At 45.3% G+C, this 19,151-nt stretch overlaps 1 protein-coding gene across 1 annotated transcript in view; it reads left to right on the top strand.

Moving 5' to 3' along the window:
* dnah9l (dynein, axonemal, heavy polypeptide 9 like) overlaps nucleotides 1–19,151 on the top strand; it is a 668,659-nt gene that overhangs the window by 267,528 nt on the left and 381,980 nt on the right. Inside the window, exons 32-37 of the mRNA XM_070873660.1 lie at nucleotides 3,268–3,428; nucleotides 8,731–8,887; nucleotides 10,088–10,233; nucleotides 10,319–10,435; nucleotides 14,891–15,029; nucleotides 15,120–15,212. Of these exons, the coding sequence (XP_070729761.1) occupies nucleotides 3,268–3,428; nucleotides 8,731–8,887; nucleotides 10,088–10,233; nucleotides 10,319–10,435; nucleotides 14,891–15,029; nucleotides 15,120–15,212 (813 nt within the window). The remainder of the gene's footprint in view (nucleotides 1–3,267; nucleotides 3,429–8,730; nucleotides 8,888–10,087; nucleotides 10,234–10,318; nucleotides 10,436–14,890; nucleotides 15,030–15,119; nucleotides 15,213–19,151) is intronic.

The following is a 19,151-nucleotide window of genomic DNA, read 5'->3' as shown; positions in this document are numbered from 1 at the left end:
TTAACACCCACTTAACGCCCATTTTACTGCTGAAATGACATATAACGCCCATATATCGCCCATTTTGGCACAAAATGGAAACTGAAGGGCTTTTTAGCAGACTTATTGGCGATCGTTATTTTCCTAATGGGCTTAATGCTGGGAAAAAATATTACTGCCTGCCCACTTTTTTTGGGCAGGATCAGCAGAATGGGCGAAATCAACGCCCATAATATCGTCTAGCGTTACTTTCCACACGAAATTAACGCCGAGACTCAATATGAACGCCCGCCCTCTGTTTTTTGATGTAAAGAGCATATTTACCCAAACTAGCGGCCATGGAGATCGCCCATCGTCAATTTCTCCATCTCGCACACATATCGCTCACAATATCGCTCGCTCAAAAAAACGCCCACAAAAAGTGGCTGGCATTTGTAAATCAGATTCTTATGTGAGGAGCTAATATCTGAAAGATTTGCCTGAAAGAGCGTTGATTTGAGTGACAATGCTGACACAGTGCTGTGTGTGTGCAGCTTAGACATCAATGGTGCCCATCACCTTGATGCCAGTTAAAGTTTATGTTGATTGATATTAAGTTGTATTTAACCCTTTCATGGTAAGGAATCGCCAGTGTGTAACGGTTCAGCTATCTGAGACAATGCGCAATAAGGTTATGTTCACTAACAAAAGTTTAATACCAACATTGGTCTGAAATCATAAGTATCACAGCCAGTAACACACAAGCCCCACCCACACCCCACTTTTTCCACCATTGACATCCATCACATGTTCACCATGTCCACCAACACAGAATACAAAGGTAAATCAGGAGCGTGGTCCCCAGTCCCCATACATTGCAACAAATTGCATATACCCAGATGGAGATATAACACAGCCATCACCTGCGCACATGCACCTCACTTTCCTTCCCCCACCCCTTCTTCTCCCCACCTCTACCCCTTCCCCTCCTCGCTCTACGGTGCCTGGCCAAGGAGCTCCTCAGGGAGGATGAAGGTAGAGGCGGTGGTTGCACAGGTACGGGAGCCGGGGGTGCCAAGGGGGCAACATTCTCTGATGCAGAAGCAGGATCTTGGTCCTTGCTCTCATCTGTCGTTCGCAGTGGTGGTGCAGAACCCAGGGGTGGAGTGCCGCGCTCGAGCCCCCTGGGAGGGCTGTGGCAGCAGTGTTCCTGGCTATCGCATCCAGGGACTCCGCCATGCACGGAATGTACTCAGTCATGGTGGCCAGGTGTTGGGATGTGCCCCCCAATGCTTCGATGAGCTGGTTAGCAATGTCTACAGTCCTCCTGGACAACTGTACCATCACTCCACTGTCATGTTGCACTCATGGAACAGACCTGCCATGTCCATGAGGCCTCCGCGGGGTCGGCGCCGCCCTAGGGACAAATGGGGTGCCTTGTGGAGAGGTGCTTGGGGCCGGTTATTCCAGAGTGGAGGCGGGAATGACCGCAAGACCACTAGATGGCCTTGGGGTGGAATGGGTTCTGGAGCGTGGTGATGCAGGTTTGTCAAAGTCTGCGCTCTCATCCGTCGAGAACAGACCCAGCGGATTGACGGGTGACAATCGGAGCTCCTCAGCACCAGATATAGTAGGATCGTCCACCGACTCCTGCCCTGCGCCCCCACCTTCTGGCCTCGGTGGCCTTGCCTGGGGCCGTGTTGCTGGTTGAGCTGCAAAACACAAATGAGGTTATTACAGGAGAAGTGGGTACTCGGGTGATGAGGTGAGTCCAGCGCTACACACAGCATATGCACGACAAAATCGTTGCAGACATCACATTTCATGACCATCAACACATTGTGCATTGCAATGATTTTCATTAGGCCAGCATTATTTCTATGACACTTTTAGAAATCATCTATCATATATGATTGTTTGGATATGAGTTGGTGTGGCATCTATTGACTTTACATCATGCAATGGTCTAAGCTTTACTCACGGGGCATCACTTCAGGGTCTGCAGCTGCTTCCGTGGCTGTCCGGGGGTGCTTCCCCACGAGTGCGAGCACTTGCTCCTCCATCTCTGTGATGTCGCTGGGGACTGGTGGCCCCCCACCCGTTAGCCTCTGCACGGACCTCCTCATCGTCGATAGCTTCTTCTGTAAAAGGTGACAGGACAACATGGCATGAGATCATTGCGTGATATCATTGCAAGGTATTATCATAGACACTGATACAACACATAACCGACAGATGTAATCATGATTATTATGATAATTATCATTGTTTACCTAAAGACGTACACCGTGACCACAGGCTTTGAGTAAAACATTTCCTGTAAAAGTGCAAGACCTCACATCTGCTGATAGTCATTCATGACTGTTACAAATCAAATTAAATGAATACATAAGTACATGCAAATCAATGTAATACTTACTCTTGCAGTTCCATCGTTTGCGGCATTGGTTGCTCTCATGCACCTCGTTGGTTGCCGACGGACCACCTCTGCTATCTCGGGCCATATCCTCTGGTAGGCCTTGGGGTGGGCTTCCCACGCCCTCCCTGTGTCAGATCACCCCAGCGTAACTCGACCTCCTGCAGGAGGGAGGCATTTGCCTCGTCCGAGAACCTCCTGGCTCTTTTGCGCCCTCCAATGTGCTCCTCTCCCACCTCACTGCTCTCTCCAGCATCAGTCTCCACAGCGTGCTGTGATGCCTCCTCCTCTCTCTCCATTATCGGCCAAATGCGTTCAAATATGTGGCTGGTAACAGCTGATTTTTGTTTGCCTACTTACTGTGAAGCTCTAAAGTCTCCCTCCTTCCTCCCAAAGCAGCCACACCACACGCCTTCAGTGCCTCTGAGCTTCTCTCTCTCTCTATTCTTCTGCGCATGTCATGGTGACCTTCGACCTCCAGAATAGCAGGAATCGAGTGTTGCCATGCCATTGCTAAGGACGGCCATACTTTATGGCAGTAGGTCAAAAAATTTAACGCTACCGCCCATTTGATATTGCTCACAGTAATGCCCATTTTCAAAATGTAAACGAGGTGTTTTGAGAGTGAGCGAGAAGCCGGCGATCTGAAAACCCATTTTTACCGCCCATGCCGGAAATAATGCCCATTTTTGGGCGATAAGCCCAACGTGAAGGTTCTCGCCCAATGCCTTTTCAGAAAAGAGGTTTTAATTCAGGTTTATTTGTTTTACAGATAAATTAAATCATACATTCATTTTTACTTTGTTAAACAGCCATTGGATTTAAGAAATTGACAGGAAAACCCTTTGTTCAGATATGGCATTCATAATTTTTCAATGTTAATCTCTGATTAGGTCACTAATAATCAGGCATTCGCCTGGCTTTCACAACTGCGGCACAGATGGGATGATAACCAAAGACATTGCTTTGTTAATATCTGTGATGCTCAGTTTCAGTACTCATACGAGTACCTTGGTAATACATCTCGGTTGGTAATTACCCCTCTGACTGACAGGTGAGTCCTGTATTGATCCACTTATGTGTTTTACTAGCTGTTTGAAGAATTTTAATAATCAGTGATTCTTGTGTCAAAGCATATCAAGAAGCCGAAAACTTAAAATAATTTAATATTTTAACGTCTCTGAAGCCAGGGCTATATTTTACTGTATAATGACAGGCCATTTGTACAATTTATTATTTAAAAAATAAAAAATAAATTCCTGTATATTTTTCCTCCTACCTTATCCGACACCTTATGATTTTGAGTTTTGGCTTCTTCAGCCTGCTAGTATAAGCCATCATACAGAGTTGTGCATCAGTCATGAAAAGTGATGTCTATTTGCACATAGCATGGTCCAGGTGTATTTATTGTAATAATTAGGCAGCTTCCTTGAGAAGTATTTTTTTTCCTCGTGTTCACTGGAATATAATATTGAATGCACTTTGTGCTATGTTTTTTCTTTCTACTCTATGCAACTTAGTGGCATTTTTATCAGATACTTTATTGCAAATTATTAATTGACCAAAGACAGTAATGTGTGATTGAACAGCATTTGAATAGAACAAAAACATAATTTTTAAAATATTTTTTATGATACTAAAATTGGCTGTGTGGTTGATAATGAAGAAGAAAACTGTAGACTGCAGGAAGATATCAATGAACTGGTCAGGTGGGCAGTTCAATCCGGAGAAGTGCGAGGTAATGCATTTGGGGAGGGCTAACAAGGCAAGGGAATACACATTAAATGGTAGGGTACTGAGAAGTGTAGAGGAACAAAGGAACCTTGGAGTGCATGTCCACAGATCCCTGAAGCTAACAGTCCAGGTAGATAAGGTGGTTAAGAAGGCATACGGAATACTTGCCTTTATTAGCGGAGGCATGGAATACATGAGCAAGGGGGTTATGCTTGAAATGTATAAAACACTGGCTAGGCCGCAGCTAGAGTACTGCATGCAGTTCTGGTCACCACATTACAGGAAAGATGTGATTGCACTGGAGAAGGTACAGAGGAGATTTACGAGGATGTTGCCTGGACTGGAGAATTTTAGCTATGAGGGCTGGGTTTGGGTTTGTTTGTTTTGGGCTGGGTTTATTTTCTTTGGAACAGAGGAGGCTGAGTGGAGACCTTATTGAGGTATATAAAATTATGAGGGGCCTAGATAGAGTGGATAGGAAGGACCTATTTCCTTTAGCAGAGGGGTCAACAACCAGGGGCATAGATTTAAAGTAATTGGTAGAGGGTTTAATGGGGGTTTGAGGGGAAGTTTCTTCACCATGGTGGGGGGTCTGAAAGGGTGGTAGAGGCAGAAACCCTCACCACATTTAAAAAGTACTTGGATGTGCACTTGAAGTGCCGTAACCTACAAAGCTATGGATCAAGAGCTGGAAAGTGGGATTAGGCTGGATAGCTCTTTGTCGGCCACACGGACCCGATGGACTGAAATGGTCTCCTTCCGTGCTGTAAATTTCTATGATTCTATGATCAGTCCACATATGAGTGAGTGATGTATGCCATGTAGCTGTCTGATAGGTAATTCTGTCACCAGGTTGCTGAGATGCCCCCCTCTCTCCGTCTCCCAACTCCAGCTGCTCGGCAACTCCAGATATTTCTAAAACAACCTCCTCTGCTGTTGTAAGGTTTGCAAATGATGGAGGGCCACTGCCGGTTCATCCCCTCTCCCTCGAAGTTTGGGCTCTCTTTTCCTGCAAGGAGTTTAAGAAGATAAGGTTGTGAGAGTGATGGAATGAGTGAAAGGAATGGATGAGTTAGATCTTTAGAGGGAGACTATGATGGAATGGGATGCCAAAGCTAAGTTGTCTCTTTGTGTGTTATTAGTTGGTATGATTGCACTTGGATGAGGATGAGTGTGAGGGGTGGCTAGTGAGTTGGGGATCTGATCATGTAGATGGAGAGAGAGAGGGATTGGTGGACTTGCAAGGTATGTTGGTGTGAGTAAGGATGTGCAGTTGCAGGGTTAGGAAGGCAGAGTGATGGAGGATGTGATGAGAGGCACAGCAGGATTATGTTGAGTGTGGCTTTGTACTCACGTTTCCTGATCTAATGATATAATTGAAACATTTGCGGCACTGCACCCAGATCCTTCTGACCACATCCCTGTTGACCTCCTCTCCAATCTCCAACCAGGCTGTTTTGGTCTCCTGGGGAGATCTCTTCCACCATTTGGAAGAGAAAAACACCTCCCTGCATGCTTTGACTCCCTGAGGGAGTCAACGGAGAACCTGGGTGCAGCTCGCTGCCTCTGTGCAGTTATTGTCAAAGTGTTTACAGCACTCCAATGCTGTAGTGCACTGACAGCACTATATTTCATTAACTCGCAAATGTAATGTGGCCTTGACCCCTTTAAAGATCCTGGCTAAAAACACGTCATGAATGACATCACCAGACCGCACTATTTATTTGGACCAGGTAATGTGCAGGGCATGCTTATAGGCCCTATTAAAGTAAAGTCGTTCTGTGGAGCGGAATGGAGACAGCAATGGGATCGCGACCCACCCAGGTAGGGAAAATTCCAGCCATTGAGTTGATTTAAGCAAAACATAGGTCTTGATGAGTATTCTGTTTGACGCATCACATTGGGCCGGATTTTGTGGTAAGAATAACAGTGAGGCTAACGGGGCTCACTGTAATAACAGGGTAAATCAGACAACGACATCTGGTGCAGTTAATCGTGTAGATCTGGAAGTTGCTGTCAGATACGCTGTTCCTCCACAGGGTGCACTGTTTCAGTCCTAGCCAATATAATCGACATTGAAATAAATGCAACGGCATGAACTTGGGGTACTTGCCCATTAGTTCTGCACTAAAAACAGCTGAAAAAGTCAGGACTGGTGCATTCAGGAGTAAGTGAGATTTTAACGTCGTGATAAGTGATAATTACTGCTGAATAACCTCTCTAGCACTGAAAATGTAGTTTTACGTGTAGAGTTGGAAATTTTAAAAAAACATTACTTTATTTTTACTTTTTCTGTATATCTCTTTTATCTCTCTCCCTTAATCCCATCTGTATTTCCAATCTTTATTTCACCTTCTGTACATCATTTAAATTTAAATTTATATTTTCTGCTTCATACTTCCTGGTTTAGACTCTGTGGCTGGAATTTTAATCGGGAGGTGGGTTGGGAGTGCTGCAGCTAGGAACCTGTTAGCTCAGGTTTCTCGCAGGCCCTGCTGAATTCAATGTGCCTTATTTGCATTTCAATGGTCAGTTTCCTATGCACAGACAGTCAGCCAAATGGAGAGTCTGGCTGTCTGCAGGTGGGCAGGCCTGCGGCACTAGGCCGCAGAGAGGAGGGAGGGAAGGTTTGGGTTGGGGCCGGGGGTTGGTCAATGGCTGGAGGAGGATTGTGGGGAGGGAGAGAAGATCGGGGCCAGAGCATTGGGTGGTGGGGGAAGGAGAGAAGATTGGGGCTGGAGTAATGAGGGAGGCGAGGAGGAGGGAGAGAAGTATCAAGGCCAAAGGGATTGCACAGGAGGGAAGCATCGGGGCTGGAGGTGGGGGGAGTCCGGGAAGGCAAGTTCGGAAGGGATCGTGAGGCATCACGGGGGTGGGGGGTGCAGGATTGGAGGCCTCACGGCGGGGGGGGGGGGGTTTGTGGGGTGTGGGATCAGAGGCCTCGCGGAGTGGGGTGGAGATTGGAGGCATCGATGGGAGGGGGTTCTCAGATGGCGAGGGAGTGGGGGTGTGAGTGAGGCAGAGATGCTGGCTCGAGGAGGTAAGTTTAAAAGCATTTATCTCAAGATTTCATCAGTCCTTGCCATACTTTGCTTGGCCAGTTCTCAGAGGCCTGCAAAGCCCAACCAGCCACAGTTAAATTTGAAATGCTGGTTAAATCTGAGGCCGCCAGCCTCATTATAAAATTTAAACAGGTGACCCGCCTCCTGGGACCGGTTCGGTTAAAACCAGAAGTGGGTTGGGACTGGGGACTGGGGTCAGTGTTTTTTTTTTACATTTTAACCTCCCACCTAACCCCAATTTGGTGGGAGGTTAAAACTCCCTCCTGTGCATCTCTGAAGATTCTTCAAGCTGATTGGCTGAAGAGCCATGCTGGTGCTTGTCCTGCTCACAGATGCCACAGGTCCCCTATAGAGGGAGCCACGCAAATTAGACGCCAGGTTAGAGCAAGTCTCTACTCCAAAGCCCACAAAAACTTTGGGCAACTATTATCAGATGCTTTGCCACTGACAGCAAAATTCGGGCCTGTATATTTCAGAAACATCAGAAGCAACTTAGTAACAAGAATCATGCAACAAATATTTATGTTGTGGATTATGCAGGAGCAATGAAAGAGATGGGTATAGGTAGAAAAATCATCTGGGGATCAGAGCATAAAAGGGAGACAGAAATATCAGTCATATTCCTCAAAATTATTGGAGGATGGGATGTACAGTATGTTTAAATTTTATACCTTTTTGTAATTAAGGATTTTATAGTAAAACTTGCAAAAATATTGGAAACAATAGCCCAGAAAATGCTGTTAATGACATTAGCATTCAACACCTCTTGGACTGGATTCTCCCACACAATCCTGCCTGAAATCAGGCTGTGAGGATAACAGACACCTCACCACCCTGACCATATTTCTTTCCTGCCACCCTCAACACAGGAATGCCCCTTTCCCTCCCAACATATACTAATTGTGGTGGGGTCACTGGGCCATGGCTACTCATAATACATCACTGATGTATTGAACTACTGTACCACTGTGATCACAAGATAGCTACAGTAGAAGATGACCATTTGGCCCATCTTAGTTCATCATACAGTCCCCCTTCACAGAATCCAACTGTTCAAATGATTTTAAGCTTTTCATCTGCATTTCTCTATCCTAAAATCCAGTCCACATATTGATTAATCCGTGACGAGTGTCCTGGCATGAGTCCTAAATTTGCCTTTTGCTGCTCTAAACTGATGCCTCCTTGTTCTTACTGTCACAGCTTAATCTGTGTTGTTCAGAATTGCCTTTTCCATACAGTTTATCTCTTAATTCTGTAATATAGTTACCTTCTTACAAGGATGAAAAATCCCCCCCAAAAATTGTAGTCTTTTCTCATTACTCAGTCATCTGTATTTAGAGATCAGCCTCATGGCTTATCTCCAAACCATCTCCAGAGCTTGAATATTTTCTCTGCCTCTCAATGATCAGTATTCGGCACTGTACTCAGTGTGATCAGACCACAGCATTACACAGTTTGAGCACGACTTCCTCTAATATGTACACTCCTGTTCTGTCATATAGTTCAGCATTGCATTTACTCTATTGATTGCTGCTGATTGTGATTTTAATGGTTCTACAGATGTTACATTACCTTGACCCAATCTTTACATTTGACAATGAGTGGAGCACCATCAGGACCTGCCGGGACTGGTAAAACTGAGACCACCAAAGACTTGGGGCGCTCTCTGGGCATTATGGTATATGTTTTCAACTGCTCTGAACAGATGGATTACAAGGTAACAATATGTATTGCTGCAATATAATCGTGATTGGAAAATCTAGAAACTGTAATGAACTGACTATTTGAATGCACTAAGTAAAATTTATTGGGAAAAGATCCTCTAACCCTAATTATAAAGGGTGTTACAATCAATCTATGTCCAAGTTATGGAAGGCAAATCAGCCAGGTTTCTGTTCCTGATATGTTATGCAGTGATCCCAACTGAAAGTGCATGTGTGGACATTGGGTGATGACTGTGTCAGGCTTCACTGTGATGCTCCCCAATGTGTCAAATTGCCTGCCAGCAATGACTGTCTAAGCCATTTGTGAATTAGAACCTCAGGAATAGGAGGAGAAGAAGACATTGGCAAAGAAAAAATAATTTTAAAGAATTCTTCTTATCATTGGTTTATCTCACAATCAGTAATGTTAATGCCCCCAAAAAATGAGTTCAATTTGATGACCCTTCCCGAACCAGCGCAATTGGTGGAATCTCTTAATTTTGATCTATATATGGGCGGAGCCTGATCCCAGTGAATTGAACCTTGAACAAGCAAAAAGGATCACGGAAAACACGAATGTAAGTGGTTTTGTACTTAACACACTTGTGTTTAGAATTCCTTGATCCTCGAAATTTGTTCTGGTTTCGCCGAATGCACTGGAATCTGGATGCAAAACTAGCGGAAATAAGCAGAACATCTACCCCGATGAAAGTGACTTTAATTTCTGTACTGCCTTTCAAGATCTCTGGGTGTCCCAAAATGCTTTTGAAGTGTAGTCACTGTCTGAATGTAGGAAACACGGCAGCCAATTTGCACACAGCAAACTCCAAAATAAAGTAATATGATAAAGACCAGATAATCTGTGTTTTGGTGATGATGATCGAGGGATAAATGTTGGGTAGGACACCTGCTCTTCTTCAAAAAAGTACCTGAGAGAGCATATGGGGTCTTGGTTTAACGTCTAATCTGAAAGACAGCACCTCCAACAGTGCAGCACTCCCTCAGTATGGCACTGGAGTGTCAGTCTAGATTTTTGTGCTCAAGTCTCTGGAGCCATGGTTCGTACCCTGTAGTGTTTAACATGCATTTCTCCAGATACTTCTATTTTTCTTGTTTGTAGCTACTGTTACTCTACAAGATTAATTCTGTATTTGATATGACTTGAGAGTGATTGTTCCTTGCAAATTTTTTAACATGTTTTTATATAATATTAGTCCATAGGAAATATATATAAAGGTCTTGCACAAACAGGAGTATGGGGATGCTTTGATGAATTCAACCGTATTTCAGTGGAAGTTCTTTCAGTTGTAGCTGTACAAGTTAAGACCATTCAAGATGCAATTAGAAACAAGAAAAAACGGTATGCAGTGTTTTATGTATCTAATCTTTACAATTGAAGATCCATTTATGTCAATCGTGTACTAATGTCCATTTTGAATCAACAGATTTTATTTTCTGGGAGAAGTTATTGAACTGAAATCTTCTGTTGGTATATTTATTACCCTAAATCCAGGATATGCAGGGAGAGCAGAGCTTCCTGAAAACCTTAAAGCTCTCTTTAGGTATGTAGATATTAGCAAGCCATTAAATGTAATGTGTTGTGTAAAAGTGTTACCCGTTATTTCTGAAATTCTACGACATATTACTAGACAATAGAACAGTGACTGAGAAGGCTTTGGCCTAATGTCTAATTCTCCTCTTCTCCATTAACCGACTTATGAAGCCTTTCATTGTGCCAATAAAGGTCAAAGTTATCAAGTGGGTGAGCTTGAAGATGGATCAATTCAGCAAATATTAACACATTTTTATTAGAACATTATAAATTCCTAAGATTTATGATTTATTTGTAATATGCTGAAGTTGAATGTTCTATGTTCAGAAATAACTGTGCGTGTGTGTTTAACTTGCTGTGATGCCATCATAGGATTATTTTCTTTTTTTAAGAAAGCACAGTGTATTGTGTTATGTAACATTGAACAGAGTATATAACTAATTTAATATTTCACTGTAATATGCTACTTTATGTAATATGTTTAACACATTTCACTTTTGTTCCATTGGTACACAGTATTGGGCATGATTTGCTCATTAGTGATGATTGGAAACAATTTCTTTGGGTGGCAAATGTAAACCTCGCTACAGCCCAAATGTACAATTTCCGCCATGTCCAACAACTAGTGATTGGAATCTATCATTTGTAACTGTAGTTAATGAAAGGGGAAGGATAAAATCAAGACAAGTAATGCCAGTGTTAAGTTCATCTCACAAGGCTAATATTAGGCCTGATCACAGCTCAGTGGAATATGATTCTTACCCGTTATTACTTTTACATTTTACTTTTTCAGTTGAAGCTGATTAGGGAAAGTGGGGAGATGGATACAAAGAAGTGGTTAGCAATGGCCTTGTCTATCATTGTAAGAATGGGAGTAAAGAGCGCTCATGAGATGGCAAGGTCAAGAGGTTGGCCATGAATTTGGATAGGAGTGTTGATATGGACAGAGAGACTAAGGGAGAACAGGAGGGCAGTAATGTCAGAAAAATGAAGGCAATGTGAGTTGAGTTTGGGATTGAAATCACCAAGAATGGTGCACTCGGTATAGAGATTGAGAGAAAAGTAGGGAGGAGGATACCTTATGGACTTGTTCATAGCGCCTTTCACAACCTCAGGATGCTGCAAAGCGCTTTACAGCTAATAAAGTAGTTTTGACCTGTAATAATGTTGGAAACATGGCAGCCAATTTGCATGCAGCAAGCTCCCACAAACAACATGTGATAATGACCAGATCATTTGTTTTAGTGATGTTGATTGAGGGATAAATATTGGCCAGGACACCAGGGACAAATCCTCTGCTCTTCGAAATAATGCCATGGGATCTTTTACGTCCACCTGAGAGAGCATATGGGGCCTTGGTTTAATGTCTCATCCGAAAGATGGCACATCCAATAATGCAGTATTGTATCAATACTGCACTGGAGTGTCGGCTTAGATTTTTGTGCTCAGGTCTCTGGAGTGGGACTTGAACCCACAACCTTCTGACTTGGAGGCAAGAGTGCTACGCACTGAGCTATGGCTGACACCTAACTCTGGGTGGGGCTTGGCATGGTAGAGAAGAAGGATTTTAAAGGAGAGGCAAGTGGGGGGTATAACCAGATGAAATGCTCGGAGAAGGACAAGGTTATCGAGACATAGGATGAGAGTGCAAGGTGTGAGTTAGTTATAAGGGTTACATGGCTAATGTGGCAATATTGGGCCCAAGTTTCCACATGATTTGCGCCTGATTTTTAGGAGCAACTGGTGGAGAACGGACTATCTTAGAATTTGCAATTCTCCACATTTTTTTTTCTGCAGTTCTAGCCAGGTAGAACAGTTCTACTTTGGAACAGAATTTTTTCTTCAAAAGGGGGCGTGTCCGGCCACTGACGCTTGATTTGAAAGTTTCCACAGTGAAAATGTACTCCAAACTAAAGTAGAATGGAGCAAGTGAAGATTTTTGTAGAACTGAAAAAACCTGTTCTAAACATTAAAAAATCAGGCGCAGGTTATAAATCAGGCGTCCAGAACGAGGTGGGGGGGGATGGTGGGGGGAAGGGAACTCATTAAATTCTACAATAAATCCTTATTTATACTTCTACAAATATTATACAAATAAATCCAACCTGAATAAACATTTATAAGCAAAGAAAAGATTAAATAAACCATCTTCCTACCTGTGTGAAAGTGCTTCAGCCAGGAAGAATGGTGCAGCAAGCCTCACAAAACGAGGGAGCCGACCGAACGCGGGGAGGGGGGAGGGAGGGCTGACCGAACGCGGGTGGGGTGGGAGGGAGCCGACAGAACGCGGGTGGGGGCGGGGCGGGGGGAGGGGAGGGAAGGGAAGGGAGCTGACGAACGCGGGGGGTGGGGGGGGAGGGAAGGGAGCCGACGAACGCGGGGGGGGGAGGGAAGGGAGCCGATGAACGCGGGAGGGAGAGAGCCGACCGAACGCGGGCGGGCGGGAGGGAGGGAGCCGACCGAACGCGGGGGAGGGAGCCGACCGAACGCAGGCGGGCGGGAGGGAGGGAGCCAGGGAGGGAGGGAAGGGAGCCGACCGAACGCGGGGGGGGTGGTGGGGAGGGAAGGGAGCCGACCGAACACGGGGGGAGGGAAGGGAGCCGACCGAACGCGGGGGGGGTGGTGGGGAGGGAAGGGAGCCGACCGAACGCGGGGGGAGGGAAGGGAGCCGACCGAACGCGGAGGATGGGGGGGGGAGGGAAGGGAGCCGACGAACGCGGGGGGGGGAGGGAAGGGAGCCGATGAACGCGGGAGGGAGAGAGCCGACCGAACGCGGGCGGGCGGGAGGGAGGGAGCCGACCGAACGCGGGGGAGGGAGCCGACCGAACGCAGGCGGGCGGGAGGGAGGGAGCCAGGGAGGGAGGGAAGGGAGCCGTCCGAACGCGGGGGAGGGAGCCGACCGAACGCAGGCGGGCGGGAGGGAGGGAGCCAGGGAGGGAGGGAAGGGAGCCGACCGAACGCGGGGGAGGGAGCCGACCGAACGCAGGCGGGCGGGAGGGAGGGAGCCAGGGAGGGAGGGAAGGGAGCCGACCGAACGCGGGGGAGGGAGCCGACCGAACGCAGGCGGGCGGGAGGGAGGGAGCCAGGGCGGGAGGGAGGGAGCCGACCGAACGCGGGGGAGGGAGCCGACCGAACGCAGGCGGGCGGGAGGGAGGGAGCCAGGGCGGGAGGGAGGGAGCCGACCGAACGCGGGGGAGGGAGCCGACCGAACGCAGGCGGGCGGGAGGGAGGGAGCCAGGGAGGGAGGGAAGGGAGCCGACCGAACGCGGGGGAGAGAGCCGACCGAACGCAGGCGGGCGGGAGGGAAGGAGCCAGGGAGGGAGGGAAGGGAGCCGACCGAACGCGGGGGAGAGAGCCGACCGAACGCAGGCGGGCGGGAGGGTGGGGGGAGGGAGGGAGCCGACCGAACGCGGGGGGAGGGAGCCGACTGAACGCGGGCGGGAGGGAGGTAGCTGACCGAACGCGGGGGGGGGGGGGGGGTGGGGGGAAGGGAATGGAGTTGTTCCAGACGGCTGGTGGGAAAGAGAGAAGGCTACAGGAAGCCTCAGAAATTGAGGAGCCATTTCCCGACGGCAAAAGGGGGAGGTCGTCGGGAAACGGCTGACTCAACTTTCTGAGGCTTCCTGCACCCTTCTCACTGCTACAAGAAGCCTCTGTGCTGATGGCAATGTACTTTTATTAAAAAATGTTCAAAAACTAAACAGCTACAAAGAACTACAAAAATGGCCGAGTGCCAATGTTTTTTTCACACTGAGCATGCGCGAATGCTCCAACGCGCACGTGCAGCGTTGCCGGCAGGAAAAAAACTAATTTAAATAGTACCCGCCCCCTCCCACTTACAAAATCGGCGCGATGTAGGCTCCGCCCCCCTGGGCACCGCGCCAAGCAGACAAGGAGCTGCAGAACGCTCCAGAATCGCTCGTTTTTTTTTCTGCCGCCGTTTTAGGCACGAAAAACGGGCGCCCAGCTCGGAGGGGTGCCCGTTTTTTATCATGTGGAAACTTGGGCCCATTGAGTGGGGCAGATGGGATAGCTTTTGTAAAGGGTAAGACATCGCCACCATGAGCTCACCTGATTATTATACCATTCATATCAATGGAATGAAATTTAAGTGTTTCTATTTTGGGCATGTTATCCAACCCACCAGATTACCATCCCAGCGAAGATGAAAATCTACCCCAGATGTTGCAAGGGCTAATGTAAATGGTCAAGAGAAGGGGACCAGAAATGAACCCTGGGGGCAGACCATAGGTGACTATGCAGGCAAAGGAGGCAAAGCTATTGAAGGCAATGTAATGCCTACATTGCAACCAGATACAGGAGAGAAAAATGCCACAAAGGAGAGAAGTTGAAGAAGGATGAAATGGTCAAAGGCAGTGGAAAGTTTAAAGAGTTGCATGAAAAATGGTTGGTTATTTCCATCTTTATTAATGTGTTTTTTATAATTTTTTTTTACATTTGTCAGACCTTGTGCAATGGTGATCCCAGACTTTGAGCTGATCTGTGAAATAATGTTGGTGGCAGAGGGGTTCATAGATGCTAGGCTGCTTGCCAGAAAATTTATAAGCCTTTACACACTTTGCCGTGAGCTTCTGTCAAAGCAGGTAATGTAGATGTTAGAAAGGAAAGAAGCATGCTTATCAGACAACTTTTTTTCTTAATTAATTCTTATTTAAACTCGTATCATCTTGTAGGACCATTATGACTGGGGCCTTAGAGCTATAAAATCTGTATTGGTGGTTGCTGGCTCTCTGAAGAGAGGTGATCGAAACAGGCCTGAGGAACAGGTAATTAGAAACTTCAACTTTAGCTGTCAATATAGGAGATCAGTTATGCTCTCCATGTGAACTGGAGGTAAACCTGATAGTATAATGTGGAAGGGTTAAGAATGGCTTTATATGTGCTGCACTGATGTGCTGTGGGGAGCCATTGGCCTGGATTTTGCAATTGTAATGACGGTCAGCATTCACCGATATTAGTCTGTGAAACTGACAGCAACTTTTGGTGTTGGCACTTGCGCAGTTAAAATCCATAAGTTGCTGTCGGTGGTTCCCTGCACTTCCACATGGCGTGCTGTTGAAGCCCCTGCAGATGGCAATCTTTGAGGCATCACTGAACTTCCCCTTTTATAAGAACATAAGCAATAGGAATAAGAGTACGGCCCCTCGAGCCTGCTCCGCCATTCAATAAGATCATCAACCTCAACTCCACTTTCCCGCCTGATCTCCATATCCCTTGATTCCCTAGACACCAAAAATCTATTTATCTCAGTTTTGAATAAACTCAACATCTACAGCACTTTCGGGCAGAGAAATCCAAAGATTCACAACCTTCTGAGTGAAGAAATTCCTCCTCAGATCTGTCTTAAATGGCCTATCCTGAGACTGTGCCCCCCTAGTTCTAGACACTCCAGCCAGGGGAAACAGCATCTCAACATCTACCCTGTCAATTCCTTTCAGAAACTTGTATGTTTCAATGAGATCATCTCTCATTCTTCTGAACTCCAGAGAGTATAAACCCATTCTGCGCAAACTCTCATCATAAGACAGCTCTTGTATAGTTTTTATTTCTCGATGGAATGTATTTTTGTTGAGAATTATGAAATATTTCTTTAAATGCTAGCCATACCTTTTAATCTATTTTTCCAATCTACCACAGACAACTCACTATGTAATTGGCTTTATTTAAGTTTAAGACTCTAGTTTCAGACTTAGGCAAGTCACTCTCAAACGTAACATGAAATTCTACCGTATTATGATCACTCTGCCCCAAAGGATCCTTTACTGTGAGATTGCTAATTAACCCTATCTCATTCCACAATACAAGATCTAGAATAACCTGTTACTTGGTTGGTTCCATGACGTATTGTTCAAGGAAACTGTCCCAAATGCATTCCATGAACTCGTTCTCCAGACTACTTTGGCAATTTGATTTGTCCAGTCTATATGAAGATTAAAGTCCCCCATGATTATTGCATTACCTTTGTTACAAGCTCCTACTATTTCTTGATTAATATTCTATCCAATGGTATAACTACTGTTCAGGGGCCTATATACTAATCCCACCAATGTTTTCTGCCCCTTGTTATTCATTATCTCCACCCATACTAATTCTACTTCCTGATCTTCCAAGCCAAAATCCTTTCTCTCTACTGTCCTGATCTCATCCTTTATTATCAGAGCTACCACCCCTCCTTTATCATTCTGGCTATCTTTTCGAAATGTCAAGTACCCTAGAACATTTAGTTCCCAACCTTGGTCACCTTGCAACCACGTCACTGTAATGGCTTTTAGATCAAACCCATTTAGCTCTATTAGTGCCACTAGTTCATCTACCTTTTTATGAATTCTCCGTGCATTCAGATAAAGAGCCTTTAATTGAATTTTTGTACCATTATTCCCTGCTTTGACTTTTTGCAGTGCTACGATTATACTCTCTGTCCCTTCTTTATTTTTACTGAAATTGCTACACTGCTCTATTGCATTGACTTTATTCTTTACATATCTAAATTTCCCCTCACCTGACCCCTCCCCTTCTATTTTTTAGTTTAAAGCCCAATCTACAGCCCTTGTTATTCGATTCGCCAGGACACTGGTCCCAGCCCAGTTTAAGTGGAGCCCGTCTCGACGGTACAGCTCCCTCTTTCCCCAGTACTGGTGCCAGTGCTCCATGAATTGAAACCCCTTCCTCGCACACCACTCTTTGAGCCACCGTTCTGCTTGACCCTCTCTGCCAATTTGCGTGTGGCTCAGGTAGTAATCCAGAGATTATTACCCTTGAGGTTCTGCTTATTAATTTAGACCCTAGTTCCTCAAACTCCCTCAGCAGAACCTCATTCTTAGTTCTACCTATGATGTTACTGGTTCCTATATGGACCACGACAACTGGATCCTCCCCTTCTCCAGCCAAGAGGAGATATTCTTAGCCCTGTAATTTCACTCTTAAAAACCCCTGAAAAAGTTGAGGCTTGTTCAATGAAGTGTAACTGGGTTTTTAATGGCTTACTAAGACATAATTACTGCTGAACAATCTCTCTGGCCCTGAAAACTAATTTTATATTTGTGGAATGTCAATTTTTTCTATTAGAAAGAAAGAAAGACTTGCATTTATATATTATGATAAAAATTCCATATTTATTTAATATATATATATTTTTTAAGTTGGTTTACAATATTTCAGCTTTTACCTTAATCCCATGTGTATGTCACTCTGTGTAAAATTTATTAAAAGTGAAGGATAATCAGTGCATTTTGACACTTTTTTTACATAGAGTGTGGTTAGGGTCTGGAATGCATTGTCTGAAATGGTTATGGAGGCAGACTCAATCGTGGCTTTCAAAAGGGAGTTGGATAAGTACACGAAAGAAAAATAATTGCAGGTCAACGGGGAAAGGGCGGAGGAGTGGAACTAGCTGACGTGCTCTTGCAGAGAACCGGCACAGATTCGACAGGCCGAATGGTCGTCTTCCATGCTGTAACCATTCTATGATTCTATTTACTTCCTGGTTTGCTGTCTGTGAGAATTCTTCAATGTGATTGGCTGTTTAGCTGCTTGATGACATCACTGTGGCTGGACGCTAGAGATCCCCTAGACTTGGTGCTGGAATCAAATTAACATCGGGAAAGGTGAAATTGATGCCACAAAGATTGCTAGATCTTTGCGGGCAGCTTTCGTCAACGTTGGCAGCGAGCGCCAACATTTCGCTGCTGACCATCAAATCCAAGCCATTTGTTGGCGTTGTGATTAAACTGGTTCAACTATTATAATGGGAGTCTGATCAAGTCTTTACAGAACCTGTAAGATGAATTACTGTGGGGCATAATTCATATCACCATAGATCCCAATCTAGAACACTTGCAAAAGCTGACCAACAACTGCTTGAACTGTACAAAACACTAGTTGGGCCACAACTAGAGTACTGCGTGCAGTTCTGGTCACCACATTACAAGATGTGATTGCACTAGAAAGGGCACAGAGGAAATTTACGAGGATGTTACCTGGACTGGAGAATTTTAGTTATGAGGAAAGATTGGATAGGCTGGGTTTGTTTTCTTTGGAACAGAGGATGCTAAGGGGAGATCTTATTGAGGTGTATAAAATTATGAAGGGCCTAGGTAGAGTGGATAGGAAGGACTTATTTCCCTCAGCAGAGGGGTCAACAACCAGGGGGCACAGATGTAAATTAATTGGTAGAAGGTTTAGAGGGGATTTGAGGGGAGCATTTTTCACCCAGAGGGTGGGGATATGGAACTCACTTCCTGAAAGGGTGGTAGAGGCAGAAACCCTCTCCACTTTTAAAAAGTACTTGGATGTGCACTTGAAGTGCCGTAACCTACAAGGCTACAGAGCAAGAGCTGAAAAGTGGGATTAGGCTGGATAGCTCTTTGTCGGCCGGCACGGACATGATGTGCCGAAACGGCTTCCTTCCGTGCTGTAAATTTCTATGATTTTATGAACTGCAAAAAAGCTGACAGCTCAAAATTATCTCTGAATATAAGCTTATGACATGTGAAAACAATTAATTAAACAACTGCAATGGGGATATGAGGCTGTAATTTAAGATGTGAATTTACCCAACATTCTTTCATATGCGTGAGAGCATTTTTTGATTTTATTTGGTGCATTTTCTCATCATAGAATCATAGAAATTTATGGCACAGAAGGAGTACTTTCGGCCCATCGTGTCTGTGCCGGCCGAAAAAGAGCAATCCAGCGTAATGCCACTT

The sequence above is a fragment of the Pristiophorus japonicus genome, chromosome 3, assembly GCF_044704955.1.
Source record: "Pristiophorus japonicus isolate sPriJap1 chromosome 3, sPriJap1.hap1, whole genome shotgun sequence".
NCBI lineage: Eukaryota > Metazoa > Chordata > Chondrichthyes > Pristiophoridae > Pristiophorus > Pristiophorus japonicus.
This window is presented reverse-complemented; position numbering and strand designations above follow the sequence as displayed.